The following is a 15,641-nucleotide window of genomic DNA, read 5'->3' on the forward strand; positions in this document are numbered from 1 at the left end:
CTCTCCTGGGCTCTAAAGCGCGCGCTTGCTCCTGTGGGTATCAATTGACATTCCTGGCTTATGCTTATTGTAACCCGAACCTTCCCGATCCCCAAGTTGTATTAAGTCTGCTTAAATCAATGACACAAGCTTCCCGACAATAATTAAACATTTCACATTCAACAGTGCACACAATCCTGCGAATGAACACATCAGTCTACGAAAAAAAAAAAAAAAAAACAAACAATATATCTCGCTAAACATTTTGCTGTAAGATTCTTCCACAACTTGACGGCGACGAGTTCTACGTAAGCAAAATTATCTTCAGTTACGAAATCACTTTAAGTCTCAGAACATGTAAACCGAAATGATAGCATAATTTGGAAGAAAAATAAACAACAAACAACATGGAAGACGGATATTTCAGAAGCTATGAAGGAAAATTTATTAGATGACCAGTGGACGGATCATGCAGAATGCTACTTCGCTGTTACAGGAATTACATACAATAGGATAGGTGACAGCGATCATTAGGGTCCGGAATTTAATGTTCTAAAACGCTATTAAATATCGCACCCTTAGAATAATACTGTCATAACTACCAAAAGTTAGTTTTCAGTAAATGTAAAACAAACATTTCAAAGTCGTATGAAAACTCTAGATTACCAAGTATTAGTATAGTTTTTTTATTGAATATAAAGCACTTTAAAACTTATCAGACCTACTGGTACTTATGTCTTTTATTCAACCGAAAGCAAATAAAATAATAATTCATGATAGTTACGACAGTTTACTTCTACATAGGCAAAATTTTTTATCTTTAATTGTTTCCCTTCTCTAATCTTTCACTGTTAGAGTAACAAAATCTACATCGACATAAGGCATAGACCTCCTACACCGCCTCCTTCACAATCCCTGTGCTTGATGCTATGGCATGTTCGAATTATAACCATGCTATCTTTGTTATAGAGAAACCTACCGCCTAGTACCGGCCTTGTAATAAAATGAAGCCGACAAATAAGAAATTTAACTTGTTATGAAACATATTGAAAAAGTTGTTTTGACATTTCTGCAATACAGATGTTAAATATTATGCATTGTTGATTTTAAACTCATTTTAAGAGTGGTATTCATCCGTTCATTAGATTGAATACTGACTTTATTATTATATAACGTTTGTTTAACATTTCGTGCATTTAACAGTTCATATAATAATAATAATAATAATAATAGATAGATAGATAGATAGATAGATAGATAGATAGATAGATAGATAGATAGATAGATAGATAGATAGATAGATAGATAGATAGATAGATAGATAGATAGATAGATAGATAGATAGATAGATAGATAGATAGATAGATAGATAGATAGATAGATAGATAGATAGATAGATAGATAGATAGATAGATAGATAGGCAGGCAGGCAGGCAGGCAGGCAGGCAGGCAGGCAGGCAGGCAGGCAGGCAGGCAGGCAGGCAGACAGACAGACAGACAGACAGACAGACAGATAGATAGATAGATAGATAGATAGATAGATAGATAGATAGATAGATAGATAGATAGTTTATTTTGCAAAAACATGTGGAACATGTATGGCATCGTCATATACAATAATAATAATAATAATAATAATAATAATAATAATAATAATAATAATAATAATAAATATAATAATAATAATAAATAATGTTACTAGTCAGCAATATAGGCCTATGCAAGAGGAAGGATAGGAACTGGCTACTCTACACAAAAGTCTTCTGACTTAGTTGTCTCATGGTGTAAGCAATGGCAAGTAATTATGAATCCTCAAAAATCAAATTTAGTCAGATTTACTTATAAGAGAAACACCGTAAATTATCCAGTAACATTATGTAGTTCAGTAGTACCAATGGCTCAATCCGTCAGATATCTTGGATTAATCTTAGATAGCAAACTTACTTGGCATAACCACATATTCGCTATTGTTTAAAGAATTAGACACAGAATCTACTTGCTAAAGCACATTATTCAAGACAAATCTCCATTGCCTCTACACTGCAAGAGACTTATCTATATTTCAATTGTGCGCCCTTTGTAACAATATGGATGTTCAATTTGGGAATCTGCTTCTGCATCACAAATAAGAAGAATACAGGTCATGCAAAATCGCTATTTGGGATTGATGTCTGGTGCACTTTGGTATATCAGCAACAAGAACCTGCACGATGATCTCTGTATTCCTGAAGTGATGGAGGTCCTAAGACAGAGTTACATCAGACTGTACAACTCCTTCCTAAACCACATTAATCCGCTACTTCAAGTATTGTCACTAATCCACCGCAAGATCCAGCACATAGAAGACTAAAAAGAAAACGGCATAGTGATATGAGGCTATAGAGTACTTTTGGGATTGCCAGTGGGCAATACCCACAAACAAGTGTCAAGTTATTTTATTTTATTTTTGTTTTGTTTTATTTTCTCTGTTTCTGTTCCCAACTATAATGTATTTATTTATGTACAATAAAGTTTACTTACTCAAAAAAAAAAAAAAAACTTAGTTATCTGTTGAGTAAAGTCTTATTGATGTCACTTATGAGGTTCAGAGAGTTAGCTAAACAACAAATGAATATGGTATAAATAAATGATATAATTTAAATCCTTTAAAAAATAATACATCAACGAGAAATTTCCCCCTCTACATTTTTATCAATTCGAACACTTCCTGTAATATTCAAAAGCAAGTAATCCTGGCTTGAAAAATAAAAGTACTGGCTGACATTCATTTCACCTACAAGATTACATAATAGACATTACGTCACAACGTTTGAAATATTGTTTCATATTTGTGTGAAAAAGTCCTCAGTTCTCATGTAACTTTAAATAATTCTAATTCTACTGTACACAGCGTCTTGCGATGCAAATAAATAAGGGTCTTATTACAAATGTGACATTATTTTTCCTTTCAAATTCGTTTTGCCATCACTCAAAACAATTCTGCAGTATTCTGTATCTATGAAAGCAGAGTTCCTGAATTGCATCGTCTCATTTATATAGCTTTGGAACATAAATGAATGCTACTTAACGATTAAATACCCTACCTTGTGTACATTGTATTTATTGAGTATAAACTTGTAGTAACTCACCCACATGCGCTGTTTGTGTTGGGCGTTATATAAACCTGCCACTCCGCTCGCCGCTGTTTACTGTTCTCACCTAGACAACGAGCTCGGTCGTGACTGATAACTGGTCATCACGTCTCCAATTAAGCACCGCAGTAACCATCACAATTGCGTGCAACAGACAAGAAAATTGCTGCCTCCATGTTGTAAGATTCTGCCTCTTATAACCACAGCGTTGCCTGAACTTAATGTTTTTTTGTTGTTGTTATTTTATACTCGCTTTAACATCTCTGGTCATATCGCGAATTAATCTTTTGGTTGAAATCCGAAGGCCTACGTGCTATTATTGAGACTGGTTCTATTGTTGTGATTTAGGTGGCGTCTGCAAATGTATTACTGATTTGTTATGAAGGCTAAAGGTGCCTAATCCCGTGATTCTTTTCTAAAATTGAATGTCAGTCAAAGCTTTGCCTTTCGACCAGAGCGCCAGACTTTTTTCTCGAAAGAGTGCATCTTTCGTCTACTTTTGAGACATCGGTGAACTTCATAGTAAGATAACCAATCCCGTAACATTCAGAGAGAGAGAGAAAAAAACGTATCACGGGATTAGGAATATCACGGAATTAGGCAACTTTACCGAATATGATTTTGGTGATGAATGAAGCCATTGATATTCAGGGATGTTGCGGCCCGAATTTCCTGACATTTACCCTACGGTTGAGGGAAAACCCTGAAAAACCTCTACCAAGAAATTCAACTTGACCGGGAATCGAACCCGGGCCCTCTACGTAAGAGACCAGCATGCTGACCCCTACACCATAGAGGTGGTCAAATTAATGTTTTTGTAGGTTACGGACCAAGTGATAATGTTTCTGGATAAAAATCCAGTGAACTCAGGTTCGATTTTACTTACTGACTTTTAAGGAACCCGGAGGTCATTGCCGCCTTCCGAGGCTTATTTTGAGGTTTCGTAACAAGCTGTTTTTTTACGGTGATTGGTTCTTAGCCCTTCGCCCAATTTCCAAGATGGAGGACCACCCCTATCGGCTGTTCGTGACTGCTTATTCAATATATTCACAGCTACCCTCCATATCTGGAGGCCGTTTCCCAGGTTCGATTTACTTTATAAAAGTGAACATTTGTCGTTTATTCATAGCGATTGGATGTATAATATATTCCATTATCATTTCATAGTGAAATATGTTTCGGTTGATTCCGTGGAAGCTTAGGTTTACACTGAAGGAATTTCTTACGTAGGTACGACTCTGCTCTGTTTTTCCTTTCTTTTGCTTGTTTGTTGCTTTTTCAGTCTGTTTATAGATCTATAACGAAGATATAATATTCAAGGAGTAAGTTAGGTGCAAAATAAACATTCTTTTCCTACTCGTGTGAACCAGGCGCTGCCCGAAGTGGACTCAAGGCCCGCTCCCACTTAGCGGAATCGAATCGAACAGAATTTGTCTTCACGATGTATTTAAATGGAAGATAGCGGGAAGCAGCGCGTCGAATCGAACAGAACAGAATTCATGAGCTAGAATATTTATTCCACTGTCGGAGTAGAATTTCTTTTTTCGGGTATGATCGTATGTTCTAGTGAACCATTCGTGAAAAAACAAATGAACAACATCCATTCTTGGCGGCTTAATTTGTTTACTATTGAAAGTTATTACTGAAATAGTACGTATACAAAAATCACAGTGTAGGCTAATATGAAAGAAGAAAAATTAATAAATCTTGTGTAGAATTATTCTCTTTTATATAACAAAACACAAAACATGAAAGTACTGTTCGGTTCGATTCCACTAGACGTGAGTGGCAGCAGACTTTTCGTTTCGATTCGATTCGGTTCGATTCCGCTAAGTGGGAGCGGACCTTTACACAAATTCAAGCTACAGGAGAGCGGTCGTTTTTTGTGTCTGAGGCTGTACATAAAATAATGTAAGCTAACAAAATAATACAAAACTGTCTAGTAAGCTAATCGGAATATTTTTTTTTTGTAAGATGTTAACAAAAGTTGAGTGTTTTATAGACTGGCAGTGCTTAAGCGCGTTGTTTCTCAGTTTTTAATTGACGAGTATACAACAAAAGTTTCCTATAAAGTACCTGGCCAATTCAGACAAATTCTACAAAACATTTGCAACGAAACTTCAGGATCTTCAGGAGAGTCTGCAATACGCGACACGCACGCGCTAGACGTGATGTTAAGTTATATCCTAGATCATATATACCCAGATTGCTCGGCCTTATAGGCTTTGACAGTAACAACTTTTGTCAGGTTTACTATGCTGCCATCTAGTTGTTACATAAGGAGTCACGTCATAACTCCCGTTTGAATTGCATTAGCGACTGTACTGCCATCTCGTATTCGTTTACGGCGGACGGGTGGTGATCCTGGCGGTTGTTCTCTTCAAGTGCTACCCATTTTAACATGGGGATGAGCATTCTGTTATATATGTGATCTGGGGTTATATGTAGTATGAGCGGTTTATAAAAAATGTTAGTGTCACGCCTAGGAAGATCCAGCATACCTGGAGCTCAACATGCAGCATTACGAGAAGCTTTTCAACACAGTCCCACAAAGTCGATTCGTCATGCATCATGAAACGTTGGAAATAAAATTATATAATCAAATATCCACAAAGTCCTTTGGAAGTATCTTACATTCTATCCATACAAAGTGCAAATTCTGCAGGCTTTAAAAGCAGGGCATAAGGAAAAAAAGAATGATTTTGCTGTGGATATGTTGAACAGAATAGACCAGAGCAATTTCTTGTAAACGTGTTGTTTTCTGATGAAACAATATTTTTTGGCTCCCGCGGTCACTAGATTTAATAAATAGTAGTTTTTTATGTGGGATTATGTAAAGGACAAAGTCTATGGAATGTCCGTAAGGAAACTTCAGGTCTTACGTGAAAGATTCAGAGATGTCATATCAACAACCACACAAGGTATGCTTCAAAACACTTGGACCGAAATTTATTAACGATCAGATATCATGATATTATCAGAGAAAGAGGCGCGCATGTGGAAACTGCCTAACTAAACTTCAAGCACAAGCCAATCTCTGAAAGCAAACATAATAAAACTATGTTGAATGGTTTTAAAATTACTGTCGTGTATTTTTGTTTCATTATTTTATGTACACAATCTATTGTCCATTCGCCTATTGGCAGTACACGGAGGAGGAATGTCTGCTCAAATTCTGAATACTCAGCGAAACTTAGCGCAGTCAGCAAGTGTGGATTAGGAATGTGCCTTGCAGAGGATTATCACAAAAATGTACACAGTTGCTATGCCGGATCATAATGACCTTTTCCCTAGTAATTCAATACCAAAATACGTTTTATACGTATCGCAATAATTTAATTTCTTTATTTGGTTATCTTACAGTTACTATGGTTATCTAACGTCTGAATGAGATGGTGGTAGCGAAGTGAGTCCAGGGTCCAGCACCGAAAGTTACCTAGCATTTGCTCTTAGTGGGTTGAGGAAAAAACCAGGAAAAACCTCAACCAGGTAACTTGTCCGAACCAGGATTCGAAACCGGGCCTGCTCATTCCACGATCAGGCATGTTAACCGTTACTTCACAGCGGTGGATCTTCGGCTATTCCAGTTCCCCTGTGACATCCCAACAATTTTCCATCATCATCATTGTCATCCATTACACGTATAATGTGTAATCACCGCCTGTGGCCCATTCAAGCGACTTACGCGCGAATTGCTATCAAATAGGTAGGCTACTGTTCGTCCGAGAGGTTATATCGCATCCCGGTTTCCTCCATCCGTTTCTGCTGGCCCCTCTGTAAAGGCTAGTGGCTCACCAGCCTTAGCTATGTTCTGAAAACAGTTGCTTTTCGAAATTGGACGTCAAATTAATATTATGCAAATGTTCGAGTAGGCTTCCGCGGCTGGTGTACAAGGTCTGTGGATAAACTTCGGGGCTTCTACCGCGTTGTCTTGGTGTTAGTGGCTGACGTTTCGACCGCTGTGTTGTGGCCTAGATCATATACCCAGATAGGTCGGCCTTGTAGGCTTTGAGGTTAACAACTTTTGTCAGATTTACTATGCTGCCACCTAGTTGTTACATAAGGAGTCACGTCATAATTCCCATTTGAATTGCATTAGCGACAATTCTGCCATCTCGTGTTCGTTTACGGCGGACGGATGGCGATCCTGGCGGTTGTTCTCTTCAAAGTGCTGCCGATTTTAACATAGCGATGAGTTATCTGTTACATATGATCTAGGGTTGTAGTCATCCTCAGAGCAGTTGGATAAGGAAATAGTATGCGAGCTTGTGTGTGTGTGTGTGTGTGTGTGTGTATATATATATATATATATATATATATATATATATATATATATGTATATATAGGGGTCTGAATGGGAAAGGACTTATCCACAGACAATATTATGTAAATGTTTAAAATAATTTAAAGAAAATAGCCCCGTTTGAATCATTGTCACGTGACTTCCCCCGTTTGGATGACACTGCAACATAACCACTCGAACAGATAGTACATGCACATCAATGTAATAATCTTCAATGCGGAAAGTTTCCTTCGCTTTACTTACAGCAGGAACATTCTAATCGTATAAAAAACAAACTGATGCTGAAACTGCCGCCTCCTCGCGGTAGATTTGGACACCACTGTTCTAAACTAAGGTCGATCTGCACGCATCATTTCTGGAATGTTGCATGCATTGTTGCACTTCTTCTATTAGTTGCCTCTATAAAAGACAAGCTCTCCGGTATGTGATTTAAGTTCAAGTAGCTTGATTGGTTCTTCAAAGTCAATGAACCGTTCTATCCTTCCTCAACTGACTCTGCTGCCGGAACAGGAATAGTAAGCGACCCCAGCATCTTGTTGGAACAAGACCATGAATCGGGACGATAAAATCTTACATATCACCGAGATGCCTAATAGAGTAATGCCAACGTGCAAAATAGGACTACTGTTAAGTCAGTGTTATAACAAGTGTTATTTCTTGGTTTTTTAAAGTTTAATGTTATAAATATATAGGAGCATATAGGTGGAGCATTGTTAACAAACTCAACTTTAATATTAAAAAATGCTCACACATTACCTTCACTCGTGATACTAACTCTCTGGATTACACGTATAGCATAAATAACACAAAATTAGAAAGGGTCACTTCAGTAAATGATTTAGGAGTGGTAATCTCTCATGACCTATCCTTTTAACACATATAAAAGCAATTGCGAATAGAGCCTTCAAACTGGTAGATTTCATCTACAGGAACTCAAAAGATTTCAGGAATGTTGAAACTGTCTTAAAAATATATAATAGTTTAATACGAAATAAATTAGAGTACGGATCTATAGTTTGGAACCCTCACTATCACTCGCACTCGGTCATTCTAGAGAGAGTACAGAATAAAATCCTAAAACTGCTATATATGAAAAAACATTCATGTTACAACATATTCCAATCTTATGAATCCATGCTGGTTGAATTTAATGTACCATCTCTCAGTAGTCGCAGGATAAGAGCACAACAAATGTATTTGTTCAAAACCATAAATGGCTTAATAGACAACCCTGATCTTCTACAGCTAATTAGTTTCAATATTGGTAAATCAAATTTGAGAAAGCGATCTCTCTTTTATTTACAGACAACAAAAACACTATCTCATAAAATGTCTCCACTTTTATTAATGCTTCGAACTTACAATCATCTATCAAATAAACAGGATTTAGATTTTTCGTTATCGTACAATATGTACAAGAAAAAGTTATGTAAAGCATTACTTGAAACACATGTTCTGTGTTGGTGAGTTTTTTTAATAAATTAATTGAGCCTATTGGGCCTGCTGTGTAGTGCTGTATATTTAATTTATTAACATGGTGTTGTATTTGCTCTGCAATTTGCCAATTATAGCTACGCCTACATTTTGCATTGGATCTTTTTGATTTGTTTTTATTTGGTGTTTTTCATTTATATCTGTATCTGTCTTTTTTATTTAGGTGCTATCTATTTTTTTTTAATTTGTAATTACACTTGTATCTGTTTTACCTCTTTTTTCGTGTTGTATGCAATATGTTTTTTTATCTGTACTGTCTATTGTAATTGGGACTTTGCCCTGTTATGGACACAAATAGATAAATATTATTATGTTATTTTTGTTGTTTAGTTAACTGCCTGAAACTCATAAGTGACACCAATAAGACATTACTCATGAGACCTATCTACCTACCCTACCCCTAAGTCAGACTAGTAACATAATAATAATAATAATAATAATAATAATAATAATAATAATAATAATAATAATAACCTACTGAGATATAACACGTGAAGGAAGTATTCAATCTTTGGTACGCGTATCACCAAAGTACGGGGAATTGTCTCAAGGGATACGCATCCCAGATTTTTTATTTCTATGACAGGCCATAGATTTTTATTTATATGCAACGACCCCAGATATTTTTATTTTAATGAATGACCCCAGATTTGTTTTTTATTTGGTGAACAACTCCAGAGTTTTAAATGTGGAAGACTCCAGATTTATGTTTTAGTGCACGACTTCATTTTTTATTTCTAACAATTGAACGCAGTTTTTTATTTTATGGATGATCCAGATTTTTATTTTTGTGTGTGACTTCAGATTTAATCCTTAAATTCGCTAAGTATCCTATAGGATAGAACAGGTTAATAGGCTATATGCTATAATAAATTTTATTTTATTTCGAATAAATTTTATTCAGCTTCCTCCAAGTGAAGGCTGCCTAGAAGACAAAGCTTACCATAAAATTGTTGTTACAATGGAAAAAAAAAATAAAACAATGGAGAAGAAAAAGAATAAGAAATAGCACAATTAGAAATAATTGGAAAAGACTAAACAAAACATCATTAATTCCAGAAGGAACATAAAATTTCCTAATCTATTAGCTATTGGATGATCACAGTCGTCTATTTAGCACTGGTTGCAAGACCCAACTTAAGTGAGCAGATCGCCATAGCAAAGAGATCAATCTATATAACTGTAGATATGGTTTCTTAGGACTTTTATAGATCCCTTCACTGCAAACATAGATACTTCAGTGACAAGAGTTTGTCCTAGACCAAACTGCTTACAAAAATGCGCGAATCTTTTTGTGATGGTTCCTCTAGCCCCAATCAGTAATCCAATAACTTCGATCGACGTTAGATGATATTATTCCTTATACTGTAATATGGTATAGTGGGGTCGTATATGTCGCATTTTTCCTGATATACCTCAGCAGGTTGATTTTCGTACATTTCCATTCTTACAGTTGGATCAATTATGAATCCCCTTGTTGATCTTGTCGGGATCTTGGTAGGAAAATTAAAATTTCACAATACTATAATATTGTACAACATATAAAATATGGACATTGCGATAGTTGTTTTCTTTACAGTCCGACACGGTTTAATAAACTAGTGTGAGAAATGAAGATTTGCCAATTTAAGGGTTAAAATTGTTGAGTCCCGTAATTACCCCAGATTTTTATTTCTAACTAGTCGTACCCGTGCGCTCCGCTGCACCTGTTAGAAATAAATATAAAGTAATTACATAATTAAAATAGGACGTTTGATCCAGGGAAAAAACTTTTACAACAGCGCAAGATAATCTGCTTCGCTAATTACCCAATTTTTTTTTGCATTGCATTTATTGCATATATATTTTACGTATTTTAACACGATTCAATTGAGCATAGGCTAGTTAAAATTTGAATTAACTTATAAAATAATGGATTGCTAAGCTAACGTACTATTACTGCATACTAAATCAATACACTCTCGTTGTTCGTTAATTCTCTGAGATTAAAATGAGTGTACATAAATATTATTTTAAGAAATACAGAAAACGAATGTACAAAATAGCCTATCAAATTTTCTGTGCATAAGAAGCTATTTTAATCTTACCTGTCCTCGATTTACTCAGACGTTACTGTAATAACATTATAGCATTATGTTCATCTAGAGAAACTACTCTTTCCAATGGTGAAATAATAATTAATTATACAAATCGATTAATTTAGCTTCTGATATTAATTCATACAAACACAGAAACATTCTCTGTAGGCTATGTTTAATAGCTTTCAATTGTTGATGTCCAAGGCCCCTTATAGACTAAGTCATTGTTCTTAATTCATCGCACCGTCTTAGATGGCGTTATTTTAATTTTAAAACTCATTTATCTCATTAAATATCAGTCCTATGAAAATTTTGTAAAGAATAAAACTTATCGGAAATCATTTTTAAAGAAACGTTTGTTATGTAACATTTTTCACAAAAATCAATAATAAGCGAGATATTTCGATTCATTTAATTCAGGCCCCCTTATAACCCCCATTTTAAATAAAGTATTTTGAATGCCATATAGCCTAAAATCTAAGTTACAACGAACTTAATTTATATTCCAATTTTCATATAAATCGATTCAGCCATTATCGCGTGAAAAGGTAACAAACATCCAGACAGACAGACAGACAGACAGACAGACATACAAACAAAAATAAAAAAAAAGCGATTTTCGGTTTCAGGATGGTTAATTATACATGTTAACACCAATTATTTTTGGAAAATCGAAAATTACCAGAAAAATTTTGGCTACAGATTTATTATTAGTATAGACTAGCCGTACCCGTGCGCTCCGCTGCACCCGTTAGAAGTAAATATAAAGTAATTACATAATTAAAATAGGACATATGATCCAGGGAACATTCGTGTTTGATAGAAGGATAAATCGTTTAATATGTTACTTAATTTAAATTGTGTTTAAATAATTAAAATGCGATCATTTCGGTCCAGAGAGCACTCATTTGGTGCAATGACAATTCCTTTAACATGTTTCTTAATTGTTATTACATGCAACCATAATTTAATGAACATTGACATCATTTAGATTTAATGTCTATACTTTATTTTACTTGCTATATGTTTCCATTGAATTATGGTAATAACTTAATTTTAACCCTCCTTTCTACGTATTCAGTAAATGGCGTTTGGCCCACTATGGTTCTGAACCCTTCAAATAACTTAAATTATATCATATAATATTACATATTATATTATATTATATTATATTATATTATATTATATTATATTATATTATATTATATTATATTATATTATATTATATTATATTACATTATACTATATCAGAAGTTACTGTAATAACATTATAGCATTGTGTGCATCTAGAGAAACTACACTTTCCAATGGTGAAATAATAATTAATTATACAAATCGGTTAATTTAGCTTCCGATATTACTTCATACAAACACAGAAACATTCTCTGTAGGCTATCTTTCTTAGCTTTCGATTGTTGATGTCCAAGGCCCCTTATATACCAAGTATTTCCTTTTTATTTCATTACTAGCTGAAAGTACCCGGCGTTGCCCGGGTTTTCCTTTCTGCTTCTGTTTTCAAATGAACTGGTTGTTAAATTTTCCGAAATTTCGGAAACCCAACTATAGACAACCAAAACGAATTGTTTTACTAAGCTTTCCTCGCACATAAAGATGAATCTTTACTTAACTTCACTTACATGAATTAATACTCCTTAGCCAAATGCCTGCCAGGTTTAACTAAATTTAAAACAATTGTAGATCAGGCACCGAAAAGAAAAGAAAATATTTCATCATGTGCAAGACGTTCAACTTTGTTTTAAATTTATATATTTATTTGTTTTGTTTATTTATCTCTGCCGGTCAGATACCGCTAAATTTCAAGTGCTTTATTTAGTCGTGGCTGTCAGCGTATTAAACACTATTAATTTTTCTGCCGTCTCCTTTCCTCCCCGCCAAAAATGTGACGTTGTACAGAGACAGAGAAAAAATAATTATAAGATCTGTACATTTAACTGAAGCTGTACTGACAGACTTTTCACGTAATTTCAAGTCTATGTGTGCTTTCACTTGAGCTTCAGAGACAGCTGATGGTGATTAGCCTAGAGAATTCTCTTGTTCCCAGTCTGAATCGTTGGGGTGTCATCGTGAGCCTAAATTTATCTATCGGTCGTACCAAAGAATCAATATATACGTATGTAATTCAATTTATATTGGAATATTTTTTACCCCTTGACAGCTGTACGCCCGCTTATAACATACCCGGTCTTTTTTTAAATATTACCTGAGATATTATATCTAACAAATTCAGAACATATTAAATATATTACTTTTTATTTTATATACAGAATGCAGATAGAGTATAATTTTGCAAGAAGTCATTGTTCAGCATAAATAATAATATTCTGAAAGACATCCTATGTTATAGAAAATGAAGTGACCGTTCTTTCCACAACGCTTGACATACTACATTGGCAACCTGATTACACAGATAAAATTGTATTGGACATGGGCAATAATATTTTGAAAGATATATATTTTAGAATTAAGTAGTATATCGAAATGATAGCCGTCCAAATCTTGGATTTAAAATATCGGCATCCCAATCAATTCAAATGAACAAAAATAGAGAAAATGTAAATTAATATTTTATTTTCAGTGGGCTTACGTATATTCATATACTACATTAGGAACATGACAAATGTACCATTGATATGCATACAATTAGTTTTCCCGTCTTTTGTATAAATGTGTATATATGTTTAGGTGTGCTCACTTGAAAGCAAGTTATGCAATTATTGACAATGTGAAAAACACGGAGATTTAAGTGAATGTCTGCAACTTTGAGCGACTATCCTTGAGCTTTATTTTACTACGGTCATTACGAATGCTAGTTGCACTGAAATGGCAGTTGCTTAAAATCGAATGGCATGTTACTGGCTATCATAAGAATATGTGGGATAAAAACGTCTTTTCCTTTCGTTTTGCCAGTTAATACTATCACTTCTATTACGTTTGTCATGAGTTTTTTCACACCAATTCCTATTCCATTGCATAATTCTTGTGGATCAATATTTCGCAATAGTACTATTGGTGATTCAATATTAAGTATTAAATTATCTGTTGGCAATTCTTGTGATTTCAAAGAATTTAAGAATTCAGTTTGATAAAACACAGTCTGCTCACTATCTACAACTGTCTCGAGAAATACATAATACGGTTCTGGACTGCATAAGGATACTTACTGCATGAATTGTCTACATTTTGGCCTTCATGATGTATCTACAATGTTATTTTGTATCGTTTTGCTTTTTCCATGGCCTCATGAAAGTCGATGTTGAATACAACAGATAATAATAAAGAAGAATTGACTATAGAAGATTGCATTTTAGTATTATACATGAATGTTTGATCGTATTTATTTTTATTTTTTACTGTTTTAATTAATTTAACGTCCATTTTAACAATTTTAATATAGCCTATGTTCTTCTCCTGGTCATGAAGGTTAAATGTGCAAACTTTGGTACATATTGGTCAAAGCGTGTAGATTTGTATAGGGAACATACATACATACATACATACATACATACATACATACATACATACATACTCACATCCACTTTTATATACTGTATTAGATACGGCCTTAGATGGCAGTTATTTTAATTTTAAAACTCATTTATTTCATAAAATATCAGTCCTATCAAAATGTTTTAAGGAATAAAACTTATCGCAAATTATTTTTAAAGAAACTTGTGTTATGTAACATTTTTCACAAAAATCAATAATAAGCGAGATATTTCGATTTATTTAATTCAGGCCCCCTTATAACCCCCCCTTTTAAATAATGTATTTGAATGCCATATAGCCTAAAATCTAAGTTACAACGAACTTAATTTATATTCCAATTTTCATCGAAATCCGTTCAGCCATTATCGCGTGAAAAGGTAACAAACATATAGACAGACAGACAGACAGACAGACAGACAGACAGACAGACAGACAGACATACAAACAAAAATTTCAAAAAAGCGATTTTCGGTTTCAGGGTGGTTAATTATATATGTTAGGACCAATTATTTTTGGAAAATCGAAAATTACCAGAAAAATTTCGGCTACAGATTTATTACTAGTATAGATGAATGACACCAGATAGTTACCTTTATGGAATGAACCCAGATTTTTTAAATTTTGTGAATGATTCAATAGATGGCACCACTATTGGAGCGGTTAAAAAGTGTCAGGGAAAATGATTATGTAGAGTAGACTCTAAGCATAAATTATTTTCATAATTGAAAATATGAGCGGTTTCCAGCTGAACCAAATATTGTTTTACAATCAGTAGAGTGGCATGAAAAATTGAATTCTATAATGCGAGTATATTTATGTACGATTGGCAACAATGACTAGTATCTTCGCCAATTAATCATAGAAGTAATAACACTAACACCACAGTCTAGTATATACATTCATGAAGCTCAATACGTAGTAAATATGCATCCATAGTTGCTAACCATTACGATCGCTAATATCGCCTCATTACAGACAATGTGAAATAGTACCGGCACAGTCTGTTGTTCCTAGCACTCTCACAACTCAAGTTTCGTGACTGTATATACTAGACTGTGCTAACACCAACAAATTATCGATCACTATCGATTAGTAGAGTCAGATATCTTTGAACGTCAGTGTACCAACATCCGTTGTAAGTCGTATCAA

General features: G+C 34.4%; 2 protein-coding genes across 7 annotated transcripts in view; one reads left to right on the forward strand and one right to left on the reverse strand.

The window, feature by feature from the left end:
* LOC138694743 (thiamine pyrophosphokinase 1) overlaps nt 1–15,641 on the reverse strand; it is a 114,051-nt gene that overhangs the window by 54,195 nt on the left and 44,215 nt on the right. Inside the window, exon 1 of one of the 4 annotated variants that reach the window (XM_069818752.1) lies at nt 3,108–3,200. The exons of the other annotated variants lie outside the window; for them this stretch is intronic. Coding sequence (XP_069674853.1) covers nt 3,108–3,113 — 6 coding nt within the window. The 5' untranslated portion in view covers nt 3,114–3,200. Of the gene's footprint in view, nt 1–3,107; nt 3,201–15,641 lie in introns of those variants that run through there. 4 annotated transcript variants of the gene reach the window in all.
* Nucleotides 1–15,641, forward strand: part of LOC138694744 (uncharacterized) — a 235,332-nt gene that overhangs the window by 34,394 nt on the left and 185,297 nt on the right. The window lies entirely within an intron of this gene.

The sequence above is a fragment of the Periplaneta americana genome, chromosome 2 (genome assembly GCF_040183065.1).
Source record: "Periplaneta americana isolate PAMFEO1 chromosome 2, P.americana_PAMFEO1_priV1, whole genome shotgun sequence".
In the NCBI taxonomy this organism is placed as follows: Eukaryota; Metazoa; Arthropoda; class Insecta; order Blattodea; family Blattidae; genus Periplaneta; species Periplaneta americana.